This window comes from Simochromis diagramma, unplaced genomic scaffold (assembly GCF_900408965.1).
Source record: "Simochromis diagramma unplaced genomic scaffold, fSimDia1.1 OVJJ01000802.1, whole genome shotgun sequence".
In the NCBI taxonomy this organism is placed as follows: Eukaryota; Metazoa; Chordata; class Actinopteri; order Cichliformes; family Cichlidae; genus Simochromis; species Simochromis diagramma.
This window is the reverse complement of record NW_024387492.1, coordinates 9,200,577-9,218,152: the sequence shown is the minus strand read 5'-3', so window position 1 is coordinate 9,218,152 and position 17,576 is coordinate 9,200,577. Positions and strand designations below refer to the sequence as shown.

General features: G+C 40.5%; 2 protein-coding genes and 2 non-coding genes across 4 annotated transcripts; 1 reads left to right on the top strand and 3 right to left on the bottom strand.

The window, feature by feature from the left end:
- Window positions 1–211: 211 nt before the first annotated feature.
- trnaq-cug lies at window positions 212–283 on the bottom strand. The gene has a single exon. It is a non-coding gene; the product is annotated as a tRNA-Gln (tRNA).
- A 709-nt stretch (window positions 284–992) lies between these two features.
- On the top strand, window positions 993–1,075 carry trnal-cag. Its single transcript has one exon. It is a non-coding gene; the product is annotated as a tRNA-Leu (tRNA).
- A 599-nt stretch (window positions 1,076–1,674) lies between these two features.
- Window positions 1,675–5,495, bottom strand: eif2b2 (eukaryotic translation initiation factor 2B, subunit 2 beta). The gene is made up of 8 exons (XM_040018172.1): window positions 5,237–5,495; window positions 4,846–4,966; window positions 2,814–2,962; window positions 2,568–2,731; window positions 2,378–2,473; window positions 2,162–2,299; window positions 2,002–2,068; window positions 1,675–1,873 (listed from the first exon to the last, which is right to left on the bottom strand). Exons 1-8 carry the CDS (start codon window positions 5,406–5,408, stop codon window positions 1,716–1,718), a joined length of 1,065 nt encoding a protein of 354 aa, XP_039874106.1. The 5' UTR covers window positions 5,409–5,495; the 3' UTR covers window positions 1,675–1,715.
- A 5,169-nt stretch (window positions 5,496–10,664) lies between these two features.
- Window positions 10,665–16,429, bottom strand: tmed10 (transmembrane p24 trafficking protein 10). The gene is made up of 5 exons (XM_040017677.1): window positions 16,204–16,429; window positions 15,137–15,257; window positions 14,299–14,372; window positions 12,843–12,969; window positions 10,665–12,442 (listed from the first exon to the last, which is right to left on the bottom strand). The coding sequence occupies exons 1-5, from the start codon at window positions 16,387–16,389 to the stop codon at window positions 12,321–12,323; spliced, it is 630 nt and encodes a 209-aa protein (XP_039873611.1). The 5' UTR covers window positions 16,390–16,429; the 3' UTR covers window positions 10,665–12,320.
- Window positions 16,430–17,576: the final 1,147 nt, after the last annotated feature.

Below are 17,576 nucleotides of genomic sequence, written 5' to 3'. Positions count from 1 at the left end.
TGAGTCAGCAGCGTGTTTGTGACTTTTACTCTGTAACTTTGTGTGGTGTGCAACTGAATTTCAGACAGCTCTTTAGTACTACTCTTTAGTGATTGGCAAGTGTTTTGTAAAGGCAGACGTCATAGTTAGCTGCTTGATTTTATAAGGCGTTCACTGAAAACACAATTCATACAGAAATTCAAAGTGCCGGAGAAGACACCTCCCAAAAATCAGGTCCCACCGAGATTTGAACTCGGATCGCTGGATTCAGAGTCCAGAGTGCTAACCATTACACCATGGAACCCCTGTTGCAGCATTTATACTGTCAGGTCGTGACAACCTGCCAAAAAGTATTCAATCATACTTTTTGCCAGGTTGTAATGCCATCTATTACTGAATGAAATTGTATATTGTATTTTAAAATAATTACAATTTTTTTTTAAAATCCCAGCGCTGTATTTATCATGTCAATGGTATTTTATACTACTGACAGTGTGTATTTCACAACGCAAGACAGTCGTCCAGCAATCGTCTAGCTGTTTTTTATGACTAGGGTAACCTGTAAGAGCTATTTGAACTAATAAAGAATAAAACTTCGACTTTTATATTTACTGTTTCACAAACGTAATGTCCACTATTTAGACTTTAATTAATGGAAGTTTTATTAAAGCGATTTAGCAGGAGCAAAGCAAAATCAAGTAAAATCACAAAACCATAATCATTTAAACTACACTTATGGTGAGAAGAGAATGGAGAAAGGATGAGCACTACTGGACCCCAAAACGCACTTAATCCCGTGTTGATGATAATCACCCAACAGGAAAGCAGCTGGGCATTCAGTGGAAATCGATTCACAGGTTGGGCAGTGATTCCCCCATCTAGTGTCTCTGCTTGAACTTTCAACTGTGAAGCGAATTATTTTTTATTTGCTTTTGTTCATCTTAAACATACATGCGCTCAACATACAAGTCAGCAGCTGCTCGGGATTATTCAAATACTCTCGAGTTTAGTATGTCAGGATGGCCGAGCGGTCTAAGGCGCTGCGTTCAGGTCGCAGTCTCCCCTGGAGGCGTGGGTTCGAATCCCACTTCTGACAGCGAAATTTTTCCATGATCTGTCAGACCTTCAGGTTGGTGTTTGTAGTCCCCCCCCACACAAAAAGAAAAAAAGAAATTACTTTACTACTGAAATCATGAACATCTGTGTTAATTCCAAATATATCTTAGTTGTGTGCTTGTAATCTCTACACTTTTGTAATCATCAACACTATGAAGTCCTGAATAATTTGAAAAAAATTCACCAGAGGGAGAGGATTACCATTGTTCCACTCTCACCTCTCTTTGGAGACGTTCAAACTGAGACTATTGTGATGAAATCTGACCTTTCTCCAAGTCTTATTCTTCTTATCACCATCAGAAATACTCACAAACCTGCTGCTCTGCTTGTCCTCCACCACCTCCACCTGGACAACAGTTGCAACTACAGTCTGCTGTTCATCAGGATCATGTGACTCTGTTTCCACATCGTAGTTTGAATCCATTGTTCCATTAAAGGGAAGTCAGTGTTATTCATTATGAGCGTTTATCTGTACTGGTGTTACACAATAACCTCAGCTGTTCTTAACAGCTCTCTCTTTATTGTAAGGGACTTCAGGTACAAAAAATGAAACCACATCAAAAGAGACACAAACTACACTGCAAAATCATTCATTTCTATTTATTTGTTAAATACACCGATTAAAGTTCATGGTCCTCTGGGTGGTAAAGTTCACTCATCAGTCTGTAGATGTATGACGGTGCGTGTCCTCCGATGTTGGAGATGAACAGTGTGATGAGCTCGGGCGGGACATAGTCAAACACAGGACAGTGCACATTCACCTTTGAGAGAATCTCACCTGAAATATAAACAGAAAAATGTGAGTTATTTAAAAAAAAAAACCTGACAAAGAGGATATGTCCAAATCTGAAAAGGATTTTCCAAAGGTGGGCACGTGGTTGAGGTCAGTTTTGTTGCAAATGTTACCTTCAGTGAACGGGAGCACCTCATGTGGGGAGACAAACTTATGAAAGGTATCCTCTTCATTTGGAAACTGAAATATGACATATCATGTTCACAGAAGTATGAGTTTAATCATTTATGGGGGTTGAAAGGAGATAACTCTGACTTTGGAGTAATCTCTTACCTGAGGTGAGAGCTTGAACATGGGAGCACAAACAATCAGAGGTGTGGAGTGATGCTTAGCTGCAAGGGCCAGTGTGTGTGTCCCGTTGATGGCCCTCAGGCCTCCATTTGCTAGAACTGTCTGTGTTCCAATGATGACCTGCAAAAAGATCATGACACAAGTTCACCTGCATGCTCTAACATGACTGCGCTAACGTCTCCTTAAAATGTTAAGTACCTTATTAACTCGAGACATGACTGCAAATATGGCAGCATCTGTGATCACAGTTGTTTCGATGCCAGCCTTTGAGAGGTTTGTAGCCATTTCGTGCCCCTGTTGAGAGTTGAAAAAATAAGACTAGGAACTGTGTTTTCTATCTAAAGTTAGACATTTAGTATTTCCTTTATGACTGATGTAGATGAGCTACCTGGCAGAAAGGAGCACACTCTGCCACAATGACGTGAAACTTGCGTTTGCGTGCAGCATCTTTGAGGAAAGCCTCCACGGTGCGCGAGCGGCCGATCGTCATGATGACCTCATTAGAGTGGATGTGCTCCAGGGCCTGCATGGCGATGTTGTCGGTCGTTCCCTCTGAAAAACAGAATGATGGGCACCAAGAATTGGAGTGATTTAAAATACAAACTGACGTTATCTTGGTAATAACGCAACTTACCCAGTTCAGTGAGTAGCTCATTGATGGCCTCGATGACGTTGGATTTGAGGAGAGCAAAAGGTTGCCTGAAGTTCTCCTCGCTGAGTCCCCCAGAGGTCAGCAACTTGTGGAGGGATTCCTGGTCTGCTTCTTCACTGCTGCCCCGAGATCTGAAAGAAAAACACAGTTAAGCACAAATCTCACCAAGAACACAAAGTATTTCAGCCGTCTGTAGCTTAAGTATTTCTAAGCAACATACTCTCATCCTTTAATATATGGTACGATTGTACTTGCTTTTCATGGCTGCCTATTGATTCAACTTTAACTGTTAGGTCAAATGGTTTTCTGGGACAGAAGAAAAAACTTGAAACTGCAGCTCATTAGTTTGTTTTCAATTTGAGGGCAGCAACACATCTCAAATAGGTTGGGACAGCAACATGTTTGTAAATAGTTTGTAAACATCTGGGAAATGAAGAGAAAAGCTGCTGGAGGATGCTGGAGGATTCTAGCCGTTCGATAGTCCTGGGTTTTCTTTGTCACATTTACTTTACTTCAACACGCATAAAATGTTTCCAGATAGTCAAAGGTCTGGACTGCAGGAAGGGAAGCTCAGAGCTGAAGCACCTCTACTTAGGGCTGTTCGATATAACGATATAACGATATATATCGGATGACGATATAAAAACATTTATCGTTTCATTTTATGCTATCGTTTGTTTCGTGGTGTCGCAAAATAAACTCTTTACAGCAATATTTTTTCATAGTTTTGATGGTCACTGTAGTGGCTATATTAATTTCTTAAAGTTCTCTCTTTCTCTTATATTTAATATAACAACACTACAGACGGACAAGCGCCTGTTTTTATGCGTTGTCGTTAGCAACAACGACGGTAAAACCATTGCGTGTCCGCTTGTTTATGTTCCACATAAACCTTTCACAATAAAGCTCAAGATCCTGTTGAGACTTTTCAAAATAAACAGAATCACGTGAAAGAGCAGATTATTTACGGATGAGAAGTAAAAAAGAGCCGCCAGGTGCTAAAAAATAAACCTTAGACTCAAACGTTAGAACAGGCTGTTTCCCGTGGCACGCTGTGTAATAAATACTCACAAAGAAAACGGCGGCCGTTACAACTTATGTCTAAAAATGTATAGTTTCATACATCGGTTAAAACACTCGACTCCAGCTACATGACGCGCAGCTGGAAACACTTGCCGCAAGTCGAGCTGCCCGAGATTCACAGAATTTACAGAAAATGTTACATTTTTGTGATTTATATCGTTATCGGGACGATAGAATTCTTATATCGGGATATGAGATTTTGGTCATATCGCACAGCCCTACCTCTACTACAGAGCCATGCTGCTGTACAAGATGCAGTTTACCAATATCTGAATGGGAACATATGTTACTCTAAAACCTGTAAATAGTTTTCAGCACTGATGATGCATAGAAGAGTTTTCCACTTTGACTCACTTCATTTGGTTTCTTCTTTACATGGTATAGCTTTAACATACACTTGTGGATGAACACAGGTGAACACAAACAATAATTTCTTTAAGTGCTCTTGATCCCATGCAGTGAATTTCCATGACAGAATCATGTCTGTTTTAAATGCAGTGCCATATGAGGGCCTGAATATCACGGGCATCCAGTCCTGTTTTTCAGTCGGGTCCCTTGCGCACAGAGACTTCTCGAGTTTCTCAAAATCTTTTCATGATGCGATATTCAAAGTGTTCACATTTTTACGTTGAGGAACATTATTCTGAAATTCATCAACAATTTATGGAGGGCTTTTGCAGACTGGTGAACCTCTGCTGATCTTTACTTTACTTTGCCTCTTTAAGATGCTCTTTTATACCCAGTCATGTTAATGCCCTGTTCCCAGTTCACCTAATTGGTTTTAAAATGTTCCTCCAGCTGTTTACTTTTAGTACTGCTTACTTTTCCAGCCTTTTGTTCTCCTCGTCCAAACTTTTTTGGGACACGTTGCTATCAAATTAAAAAGGACCAAATGCTTTTATTTGAAAACGGTAGGTTTTGGCGTCCTCACCTGGCATATTCCTCTCTGATGATCTTCAGCACCCGTCTGATCATGTTACCCACTGTGGTCTCTGAGGGCTGGGCTGCTGTCATCCTCCTCCCCTCTTTGCGGATTATTTCCATCAGATCACCTGAAATCGAGAAGATGTTTGTAAAAGACCAAAATCTTGGGATAGAATATTTTTTGTGTATGATTTTACATCAGCAACTATTTTTTTCCACATGTTCAACATTTTACATATGTATATTCTGTATTGTTTAGATGTAAGGAAAGCTAAAGAAAGCTTATTTGTCATGTACTACAGCGTTATACCAGATTTAAAAACAAAGCCTGTTTGACTACAATGGCAGCTGTCGCTGCAGTTAACTTCACTGTGTCGACAACAAATAGCATTCAGCACCTGCACTGCTCCACCGAGCCTGGGCTGTAATTTTGCGGAGCAGGGCTGTCGTTTCTCGGGCTGTCTCCGCAGAGCCCCGGAGAGGTCCTGCCCCGGTCCCCCCGCGCTTCAGGTCGGACAGGAACGCCTCGACCCTCTCGGTTAGGTCTGTTTCTTTGTATGGGCCCGGCATAGCTGTTTTAAAAAGCTGTCACTGTAACACTTGAGTCACTCAATAGTTCCACCATGCCAGTGTTTTGACGAGGAAGCACTTCAGGAGTACATCCGGGTGGCTGTGGGCTCGCCGTCATCTGATTGGTCTGCCGCTTCACGTGCGTTACAGTAGAGTGGGTCGAAATTACAACAATTTCCCATTTCTACAGTAAAATGACAGTCTGAAAGTGAAATGTAAAAGAACGATATATTATTATTATTATTATTATTATTATTTATATATCGTAAAACACAAGTAAAAATTATCGGCTTATTATCTCAAAACCCGGACTTAATAGAATCAGAATCAGAATCAGAAACTTTATTGTCATTGTCACGAGAACAACGAAATGAAGAATGGTCCCCGATCATTGCATCATCCCTAGCAATATCAAAATATAAATAAAACAATAAAATTCAATAAATAAAATAGATAGAATACTTAAAATACTAATAAGATGTAACAGTAAAACATTCACATACATTCCCACACACATGCTTCAGACCGTGCATAGATTAACACAAGAGTGGCGTGATGGACATTTTTTTTTGTAGTATTCAGATGTGTTATTGCAGTTGGATAACAAATGTGTTTGAGTCTATTAGTCCTTGCTCTGATTGCCCTGTACCGTCTGCCTGAGGGCAACAGTTCGAACAGGGAGTGGCCAGGATGTGAGGTGTCTTTTATGATGTTTTGGGCCTTTTTAAAACAGTGGGCGTTGTGTAGAACTTCCAGTGTGGGGAGAGGGCAGCCAGTGATCTTTTGGGTGGTGTTAATGATCCCTTGGAGTGCTTTCCTCTGAGCCCCTGTGCAGCTAGTGTACCAAATACATATGCAGTAAGTTAGAACACTCTCAATGGTGGCTCTGTAGAAGGACACCAGCAGTCTCTGTGTGATGTTATTCCTCCTGAGAATTCTCAGGAAGTACAGTCTCTGTTGGGCCTTTTTCAGCAGCTCGGAGGTGTTCACACTCCAGGAAAGGTTCTCCTCTATATTGACTCCCAGGAAGCGCAAGCTTGCCACCCTTTCTACACAGTCCCCATTTATGAATAGTGGTTGGATCTCTGCCTTTTTCCTTCTGAAGTCTATTATGAGTTCTTTGGTTTTTGAAGTGTTGAGGAGGAGGTTATTGGCCTTACACCATGACGTCAGCTGCTCCACCTCGTCTCTGTATGTAGACTCGTCTCCCTTGGAAATGAGCCCCACCACTGTGGTGTCATCTGCAAATTTCACAAAGATGTTGCTGTGGTGGCGAGGAGTGCAGTCGTGTGTGTAGAGAGAGTAGAGCAGTGGACTGAGCACACAGCCCTGGGGTGAGCCAGTGCTGAGACTCAGGGCTGAGGATGTGTGATGGCCAACTCTGACTCTCTGTCTACGGCCCGAGAGGAAGCTATTGATCCACATGCAGGTGCTGTATGGAAGCCCCAGGTCTTGTAGCTTGGCCATCAGTTTGTGTGGAAGGATGGTGTTAAAAGCTGAGCAGTAATCCACGAAGAGCATCCGCACATAGCTACCATGCTCTTCCAGGTGTGTTAATGCAGCATGGAGTGCTGTGGCTACAGCGTCTTCCGTGGACCGGTTTGCTCTGTAGGCAAACTGGTGTGGATCCAGGCTGCGGGGCAGGGCTGCTGTGATGTGTCTGCGGACCAGCTTCTCAAAGCATTTCATTACCACTGGGGTGAGTGCCACCGGTCTGTAGTCATTCAGGCCGGTGATGTGGGGCTTCTTAGGCAAGGGGACTATGGTGGAGGACTTCAGGCAGAGTGGGACAGTCACCTGTGCGAGGGATTTGTTGAACATATATGCTATTTGATCAATTTTTAGTTATTTTCTCAGAAGATTGAGTACATAAGCTGAAATTTTGAGACAATAACTCCAACTTTGGACTTATAGACGAAAAGTTTTTAATTTTAGTTTTCCTAGTGGCAGAAATTAGATTCCATAATAAAAGTCTTGCTTGCTATTTATGAAAATATGCTCTGTATACATTGGAGATAAAACAAGCTTCAGCTAAAGCATACACCTTTCTGGTCAATGCTTTGTGCTATTTCCATTTAATTTAATTCTTTGTTGACAAATATTCCTTTTTATGGCCATTTTGGGCCGTAAATGCTGGATGAGAAAACCAAGAGAGGCTGAAAGAAGTGTATTTTTAAGAGAAATGGAAAACAGCGCAAGAAAGATTAATTATAGTAATATTAATAGTTACTATCATAGCAATAAAAAATAGTAGATATTTATCGTCTATGTATCGTTAAAACATTTAAATTGAGAAATTAGTGAACGGGCTGGCTGCTCGTTTGGTTTCAAATTTTATAGAAAACATATGTATATTTACACAAAGTTGACAGTTTATTAGATCTAGTCCACTCCTGGTTAATTTATACATACTGTAAAAAATGCAACAAAATAATTTTAATAAATTATATACAACTAAATAAAATATAAATAAGACACAAACACAAAGACACAAACACATCACAAGAGGCTTTTCTTCTTCCTGTCATTGTCAGACACATTGAAAGTGATCACGCTGCACTGTTGAAAACATATATTTCCTAAAGAAGTGTTTCCCAACCTTTTGGAGCCATGGCACATATTTAACATTAGAAAAATCACGCGGCACACCACCAAACAAAAATGTCACAAAAGGCATATTGATCATTTCCCCCCGCGCACCAGGCATAGCGGAACTGGCTCGGTTTGTCCCCAGCATACCTTTTTTGCTTTTTCTGATCACTACTCATGCTACGGCCTTCGTCTGGGTCGCAATTTTCTCCAGGACCCAGGTCAGATTTACCACTTTTTCTTTTCAAATATTTATCTATGGCTATTACGCGCTGCGTTGTCTCACTGACAATGTCATTTCCTCTACGTCATCTTCTATTTTACTGGCAGTTGGCAACCCATTAAATTAGAGCAGATAGTTGTACTGCCCTCTAGTGGAAGAGAATGTAATTGTTCTGCCAGTTACTCACGCCAATCGCTTAGTGCACTAATCAGGTGGAACCAGATAATCTTCCACGGTACTCCTGATCATTTCTCGGTCACAGTGGTTGGAAAACACAGTCCTAAAGAGTAGGATTTTACATGTGTTTCAGTATGATGCTTGAAGCCAAAATAAATCATCTCCCTTTTTAAAAAAAAACAACTTTTTGTATCCTTGTCAGCTGTTTAATAGGGGGTTATATTCTCAAGCAGCCCTTGGTTACTTGAGTCTGAGGCTGAGTGGAAGTTTGGCCTTGATATTAAGCCATTGAAATACTGCTGACTTTTCTTGGATTTCTACTAACTATAAGTTTCTGAGAATATGTCGGGACTGTTGCTTTATGCAGGGGGATTATAACAAAGCAATAATAGAGCGCAGTCCCATGATATTCCATCACCTTGAAATTAATGTTGAGGTTATTGTCTGTCACAATCATATGATTTTGTATTGAGCCTGGTGGATTGTGATTATGGTGCAGGTATCCTGTGGCACTGATCTGGGAGTCTGAATAACTGATGGCAACTATAAGTGGAATCTCTAACTAAAGTACACCCTGGCGTCTCTGTATTATCCTCCAGTAACAGTCGTGACTGTCAGCCTTCCTCTTTCAGACACAAGTATTTTATTTGAATGCATATAAGACATTTTAAAGTATTGCCTCACAAAACACAAAGATAACAACACAGTTGCTCACTTTTCATCTTTTGATGGCATCTGCCTCTTCTCACTGCAGAGGTTCAATCTATTGGAAATTGTTTGGATCAAAGCATCTTCCACATGAGGTTAATGGCTCCATCATCTCTTCAGATACGCTGTGTTGCATGCATCCTAGCTGTGTTTAGATGGTTATCATCTTCTGGACAGTTTGATCACTCGCCTCTGTCAGTGCACCCCAGGGCAGCTGTGGCTACAATGTAGCTTGCCATCGCCAGTGTGTGAATGTGTGTGTGAATGGGTGAATGACTGAATGTAGTGTGAAGCGCTTTGGGGGTCCTTAGTGACTAGAAAGGCGCTATACAAATGCAGGCCATTTACCATTTTACCATTTAATTGGTCATTAGTGATCATTATTCATGTGCTTTAAGGCATGCAAAAAGAAAATTTATTGGTCGTTACTGTGATCAACAGAAAGAGTTGTTCTAAAAAGTGAGATTAATAGGTTAGTGAGGCAGGTTCTCTAGCCAACCTAGATAACTGCTGTTATGGTGATGGGATGTTTGGATTTCTGGTTTAAAATCATTAGTGTGACAGGAAATTTGAATGTCATCAGGCTGTGACACAGAGGACACCTGTTTTTCTGCTTGGTTTTAATTTGTTAGCAACACTGTTTTTCCACTAGATTTTAGTCTATTTCTAGATTGTTTGTTACTAAAATTATTTCATTGATTTTTTTCACTTTGATCTGGCAAAAAATACATTTAAAAGGTGACTTCCACATCTAAACATTAGGCTACTGGAAAGCATCAAGTCACTTTAACATGATGGCTTCATGTTAGAAACTGTAGCACTCAGCAGATTCAATAACAGTCATAAACAAACATAAACACACTTCAGTAGTACACCCTTTTGCCTTCAGAACTGCTTTAATTCTTTGTGGCAAAGATTCAACAAGGTGCTGCCAAAGAAACATCCCCAACTTCATTACATCATCACTACCATCCTGAACCAGTGATACGAGGCATCCAGAATCCAAGTTTTCATGTTCCTTAGTCCAAATCTTCTTTTGTCCAATTCTGGTGAGCCTGCGTGAACTTTAGCCTCAGTTTCCTGTTGTTAGCAGACAGGAAATACACCTGGTGTGGTCTTCTCCTGCTGCAGCCCATCTTCCCAAGCTTCTGTATGTTGTCCATTCATAGACGCTGTTCTGAATACCTTGGGTGTGACAAGTGTTTTTGAGCTATTATTTGCTTTCAATCAACCAACAGTAACAGAAGAATGACAGTCTAACTGAAGTGACAGTTGCCATTGTAGTCAAACAGGCTTTTGTTTTTAAAACCGCTATAAAGCATTAATACATGTGAAATAAGAGCAGAAATTGCTCTTTAGCCTTCTTTACAGCTAAACAATACAGAACATGCATATGTAACGTGTTGGAAACGTGGAAAGGCAAAAATAAATAAATGGAGGTTTCCGATGTATTTAAAACGGTAAAAACACAATAAAAACATGACTAAAAATGATTAAAACAATCTGGTCATTCTCTGACCTCTTGCATCAATGATGGAGTTTCACCCAACTTGCGAGAACTGCTGCTCACTGGATATTTTCCTTTTTTTTTTTTTTTTTTTTTTTTTAACCCATACTCTGGAAACCCCAAAGATGGTTGTGTGGAGAAAATTCAAGTGGACAAGCAGTTTCTGATATACTCAGACGAGCCCATCTGGCACCAGCAAACAGGCCACATTCAAAGCCACGCAAATCACCTTTCTTCGCCATTCTGATGCTCAGCTTGACCTTGAGCAAGTTGTCTTGACCATGTCTACATGTCTAAATGCACTGAGCTGCTGCCATGTGATTGATTAGATGCATGCACTACTTGGCAGTTGAGCAGGGGTACATAACAAATCAGCCAATGAGAGCACATGCACTCTACATGCGTCTCCTACTTTTCAAAAATGCCTAAATAGGCAATTCAAAGGACAAAACAAAAATAATGTAAATCCATCCAATAGTTTATTGAATAAAAGCCCAACACAAATTTACAAAATTTAATCAGTCAACATAAAAATCAGTGACTGCGCACAACGTTCACTGTTAAAAATGTACCCCATGACAGATGCTTTAATTTATCCCCATCAAAAACAATCTGCAACCACCCCGAGCCAAAACAATTCTGCTGGAAAGAAGCATGTTGGATGGATCTGCACATACTGTAGTTGGGAACTGATATTTGTGAAATTTCAGAAGAATAATTAGCTCTACCAGTGTCAAGAAGAAGGGCCTGTGACTGAAAATGCTTGGACAGCTTTACATTTCAACACCTCTGTCCATTGCACTCTGACAGGAGAAGCTTTCACAAATATATATAGATATATATAAACTGTATAATAGAAATCAGGAGGGTGTTTTTACTCATAACCATATACATAGGATGTTACAAATTCCTTCCTAGGAACAAGGTTTTTGGTTCCTTGCTTCATTTGATAGGTGATGTTAATGTTCCGAAACAAAACTCTATGCAAGAGCCCATAGAAATGACCTAATTTACAACTAAGAATATTACTGACAACTCACAACCCCCAAAAAGAAAAAGAAAATTACCAGTTGAAAGAACTAAGTGGTAATTACAATATGAAAAAAAAAAACAAAAACAGTTAAATTTAGCTACCAGACATGTATGCAAATTAAGTGACAAAACACAGAAGTTCAGTGGTTGCCAATTGTCTCATCAAAGTAACAACAAACTGTGTTTTCAAAGAACCTTCACTCAATAAAAGGGCACCAAGGATCTAGTTTACTTGGCATGGCAAAGAATGAGTGTATAAACAGGAGGGCAAAAGACATTCGCTCATGGCACATCCATTCAAACTGAGCTCAAAATCAAACATTGCTGTTCAACGAACGCTCGAAGTTCTTATTCAGTGAGCTGCAACATTCGAAACAGTGCAGACAGAAATGTCAACCACAGAGACGGACATCTCCCATGTCTTACAGTGCATTTCTCCCTACAGCGCTTTTCATGTTTCCAACCACTAAATAAGCAGGTGATATTTTTTTTATTTTTACTTTTATTTTTCCCCAGAAGAAAACCTTGGTACTCTCTCTCTCAGCCTTGAAAACTAGATTTTGAGCCCCCACTTGCTGTTGTTTGCTGAAGCTAGTCCAAGGAGGGTGGATGTTTGGATGTGTTGGCTGACCGTCAGGCAGCGTCCCGCGAGGTAAGGAGCTGGGAGCGGGTCGCTCTACTCGATCAGCTTCTTAGCCTTGAAGAAACGCCTCAAGTAGAAGACCTGCCATGTGGCCAGCCCAATCAGACAGCACATGGAGAATATGCTGAAGTACAGCACGCGTGTGTTGGTGGATTCTGTAGACAGATGACCGAAAAAAGGGTAGCCGTGTTATAGGACAGTGATGCAATACTCCTTGTTCATCACTGAAGTAACCACTACAAGCAGACAACTTTACTCTGACGTCTTTAGCTACTTCCTAAGAAAACAATAACAAAGGAACATTTGCAGCAGATGGCTGCTCCAGCCCGACAATGCTTCTGCTAGAGGTTTCTTTATGCTAAATCTGAGTTTTCCCTTCCCACAGTCACCAAGTCCAAGTTTATAAGGAGTTGTGCGACTTTTGGGATTGTTGGATTTTTAACTTAAAATACACTCCTTGAGGTGACAGCTGCAATTTGCCACTATATAAATAAAATTAAACTGAATTCAGTGAGAGAGCTACTGAATAGCTATGTATGTGCTGGGTTGTATTACCATTGGTGTCCCGCATCTCCTCTTCTCTTTTTTTCATGTAAGCAAAGTCGTTCACGATGGACTCCGAGAGGTCTTCCAGGCGCCTGAGCTCAACCTCAAGAGGCTTCAATTTCTCCACCTTGGCAATCTGGAGGGACAAAAGAAAATGATCAGAGGGAAATGGCAGAGAAGGTTGTACAACAGCTTGAGAAGAAGGGTTATTAAATAATTTGTCCAGCAGGTGTCAGTCTAGTGTCGTGTGTATGCCAAAGCATTCCTGTTTACACAGGTTCATGAGAATCTGCCATTCGAACTCTGGTGTGAACAATTGCACCTGAGAAAAGCCTGGGTGTGGTTGGCCTTGTTCCGCAACCACAACCAACTACAGCGTTTTATGATATCAATGCACGACGTGTACCAACTCAACTAGCGTGAACTCACTTACTAAATTTTTTATTTTTTTTGCTGTGTGTTGCGTCAGAAAGTTTCTTGGTTATGTGGTAGCTCCTGGTTTGTTTTTTTTGTGCATGACTTGATGTAAGCCACTAGAACAAATTCTCGTCAGTCCAAGAAAGGCCTGGAAAACTGCCCGAAACAGGTTTGAATGTTTCTACTTAATTTCTCTATGCATCCTTTAGTCGTGTGAAACAAAAATAAATAAAGTAAAATATATATTTATTTATTTTTCAGGCCCATTCAGCCATTAGGACCTTGGATGTAAAAAAAACCCGTGAGCTGCCAAATGATCAAAAACACAGCACACTACAGCCGGCTCTACCAAGCACACATTCTCAAGTATTTTGCAACAGTGAGGAATTCTTCCAGTGTCTTTAACTACACCCTCCACTGAACAGCTTGCAAATTTGTTCAATAAGTAACATGTCCATCTATGTAGGTGAATACATGGTGGGTGGAGCTGAAATTGCAGCTACCCACAAACAGGAATGCCCACTTGGAAGTCTCGGCGAACATCCATCAACACGCAAAGAACAGCATGTAATGTTTGTGCGCTGCGTGTGGGTGGGGAGGGAGGACTGATCATCAGCTCACAGCTCTTTATCACGCCTAAATTTCTAAAGTGTTGCCTAAGGCAGTCACAGTTAGTGGTAATACATTTTCGGGAAAGGAACCCAAGTACTGTGACGATACACACGTCCCTATACAAGAAAAATTGAATGATGTGAAGCCAGGGAACCTCCCGCACACATTACCAAAGCACCCTGAGGTCAACACTGTCCTTCAACAAAAGACAACTACAGCAGTACTTCCAGGAAAAAAGACAAGTTTTAAAAAAGGAGGCACTGAGGTCACAACTGCTAGATTATGCTTCCGTAACATTTGATTAACATGAGACTAAACCTATATGTAACAGTGAAGCTATTGTAGGCTGCTTCAAGAAAACCTACTGACCTGATCTCCAAGACACCATGTGCATCATCTATATGAAAACAAACAAACATTTCAGACTGATTCTGACCTCTTCATAGTTTTTGGCCTCAACACCGTGCTTCATGTCCAGATTGACCAGCTGGTCAGGCACTCTTCCAGTTCCTGATTAAAAGAGCAAAAAACTTTAATCATCATATTCAATTTCACTGAAATATTTAAAATGAGCATCATTTATATAATTTATCCTTTCTAGCACTTTTTTTTTTTTACCAAGCTTCACAAAGTGCTGTAAAAGAATACAGTGTATTCTTTTACAGCACTTTGTGAAGCTTGAACTAAAAATCACTAACTTACACACCAGGAAAGACAAGCATTGTAAAACTTTAACAGTCACAGTGCAAATAGGAATCAATACATAAAACGTATAGATAATTGATGGCGACCAAAATCTATCTCAGCCCCGCCCGTCGGGCTATATGATAACCCGACGGGCGGGGCTGAGATAGATTTTGGTCGCCCGACCGGAGATATCGCTAGCTCCGAGACATCGGGCTAGCGATTTTGCGAGCCCTGCCATATAGTAAAGAATCAATAAATGTAGTCTTTCAGTTGTACATTATGTCATGTTGAACATTTAGCACTAGTTGTTGTCACCAGCCACCTTATAGGCCAACAGTGGCTGGAATATCACTTGCATTCATTTATTTTATTAATCATTTTCATTAATTAGACTTTTCAGTTTCATGACCATCTATCGATATAACCCAAAATCACTGCAAAATCTACTAAAACTAATAAGTAATACCGGATGAAGACAGTGGGTTAAATGGTTAATCAGAAGATTTGACAGTGACTAAGGCATAAAACCAAGTGTGTGTGAACAGCAGCAGCTGTCCATAACACACATGGGGGGTTGGCATGCTTACCCATGGGTGATTTGCTCTCGAAGCAAACCTCAAACATGTCATAGTCCTCTGTGGTGAATGCAAACTTTCCTTTTGAAGCATCTTCCTTGGAGTAAAGAGTGTGGCCAGAGGAGTCTGTGATCTGCAAAGATACACAAAAGCAATAAACAACAGTCAAGAGCCAAAGAAACAGCAGAATATTAACTGAAATATTTATTTAAATCAATACTGAATTACTTTGCTCTTTAATGTGGGAATTTTAAATCATTCACCAGTATTATCACTAATAATGGTATTTTTATGACACCAACATGAGGATTTCAGACACTTCAACTGTGTCGTTTTCTAGATAGTTATAGGCTGAGATTGTGATGATGGTTGCTTGTCATCCTTACATGTGTCTGAAAATGCAAGGCTGCAACACCCCACGCAAGCCATTAAACTGCCAGCTGTTAGAACATGAGGGGAGTAAAAAAAACAAAATAACTTCGTGAGGACGCAGTGCAATCTGTAACAGTATAAATATCGGTCATTTTCTTTGATGTGAGGAAAATCTTTTAAGATCTTCATTTAAATAATACACAAACCATCACTGACGTGTTGGAAGCTAATCTGCTAATGTGGCTAGGCTGTGCTTGGCAGCTGAATGGACCCTAAGACTGACGTGTAACAGCAGCAGAGCCCAGACGAAGTCACCGGCAGGGTCGTTTCTCCAATGTTTTAATATAAATACGTGCACTGTGTGTTACAGCGAGTGCTCACTAGTGTCAAGGTATCTTAACAATTTTTTTAAAAAGTAAATTACCCCTCAAATTAACCTGAACGGGAGTGTTAGCGAGCACTGACTGTAGCCAGCTGGCTAATTAGCTTCTAAAACCAGGAAGCCGAGGTTTTCTGGGCCTGGGCTAGCTACAATGCTAACAACAGTAGACATTTTCACAGCAGAAATTACTCGATTTAACATATATAGCCACGAGAGTCACTTGTAAGCGATGCATCGGGTCATTAAAAACCAGATTGAAGCCATTTCGGCCCCGACAACAAACTTGGTAATGGTGAGGGTAGCTAGCCAGCAGGTCTGCGCTCACCTTCAGATTAGTTTTCGTGTTCGCCTGCTCGCTTATGTCATACTCCCCCGTGACTAGCACGTCTTTGTGGATCTCCTCCCGTAAACACTTTCTGGTGTTGACCGGTAAAAAGAAGGAAATTGATAATACCGATTCAATAAGAACCGGTAAGAGCAGTAGCGCAGCGACTCGAGCCATGGCTACCATCAACCGACCAACCAGACCGTGCCAGCCAACCAGCTTAACACCGACTTCCAACTCACACTACCGGCCTCCCTTAGCACTCCAGCGCCGCCGCTGGCCTGGACGTGGAACTCCAACTGCAGATCCTGTGTCCGTGAAGTTTGGGTGAGGTCAAAGTGTTTTATTTTTTGTTCATTTTAGTTTATCTTAGTCCCTTTACAGTCATTTTATTATATTATATCCAGGCTTGCCAACTGGTTAAGAGCAATATTCATGGAATTAAGAATAAAGCATATAAAAATATAAACACTTTGTCCAGGCAATTGTCTTCTTTGTGTACTTCCTCTTTTCGTCCTGCCTCGCAGCAGCGCATGTTTAAAACCTTTTGTCCAGCATATCTACTATATCTAAAACTAAAACTAAAGATATTTGTATAGAACCTGGTATTTGCCAATCACAAACCCTGTTTTTTTTCTTTTTTCATAATTTGGGGTTATTATCTGAACATACTGAACTTTATAACTTGACATTTTAAGTTTTATGTTAATTTTCTTGATGTTTTGAGTTAGTGAGTTGAAATTTTGATTTATGGGTGGCAAGAAATGTTTTTCTAAGAAATATTTTTTGTTTTGTTTTGATTGGAGTGGCGGAGTAAGCTTTAAATTACATTTTTAAAGTAGCTGAAACAGTTTTGCACCTAGTTTTAGTCTTTTGTTAAGTTATGGTTTACTTTTATAACTTTGGTGCAAAGAGAAGGATGCATTTGCAGTAGGCATGACATTGCAGATCTGGTTTGCACTCAGGCAATTAAAATACTTACAAGGACTCTACCTTGACAGAAACTACCAGAAGAATCACAGCAAGACTTTTCTATGACTAAACTGTTGTAAAAATAACTGCTCAGGTCACAAAGAGCCCTTACCACAAAGCATTCAACACCTAAGAAATCTGCTAGTGTATCATCTACAAAGGGAGGGACTGGTACATGCATATGTGAAAAACTCTAAATTGGTGTAAAGGCAGCGATCAATGACAGGTGGCATGGACACCAAACAGACAGCAGCTGCAACAGAAGAGGAATCAACATTTTGGCCAGTGAAAGCTGAAGGAGGATTTCTTCATCCTTTGATCATGTGTAAGCTAATCCTGACTGCCTTCTGTACCACTCACTGGGCAGGCAGGGGAGCACTTTCTATATTCTATTTAGCGAA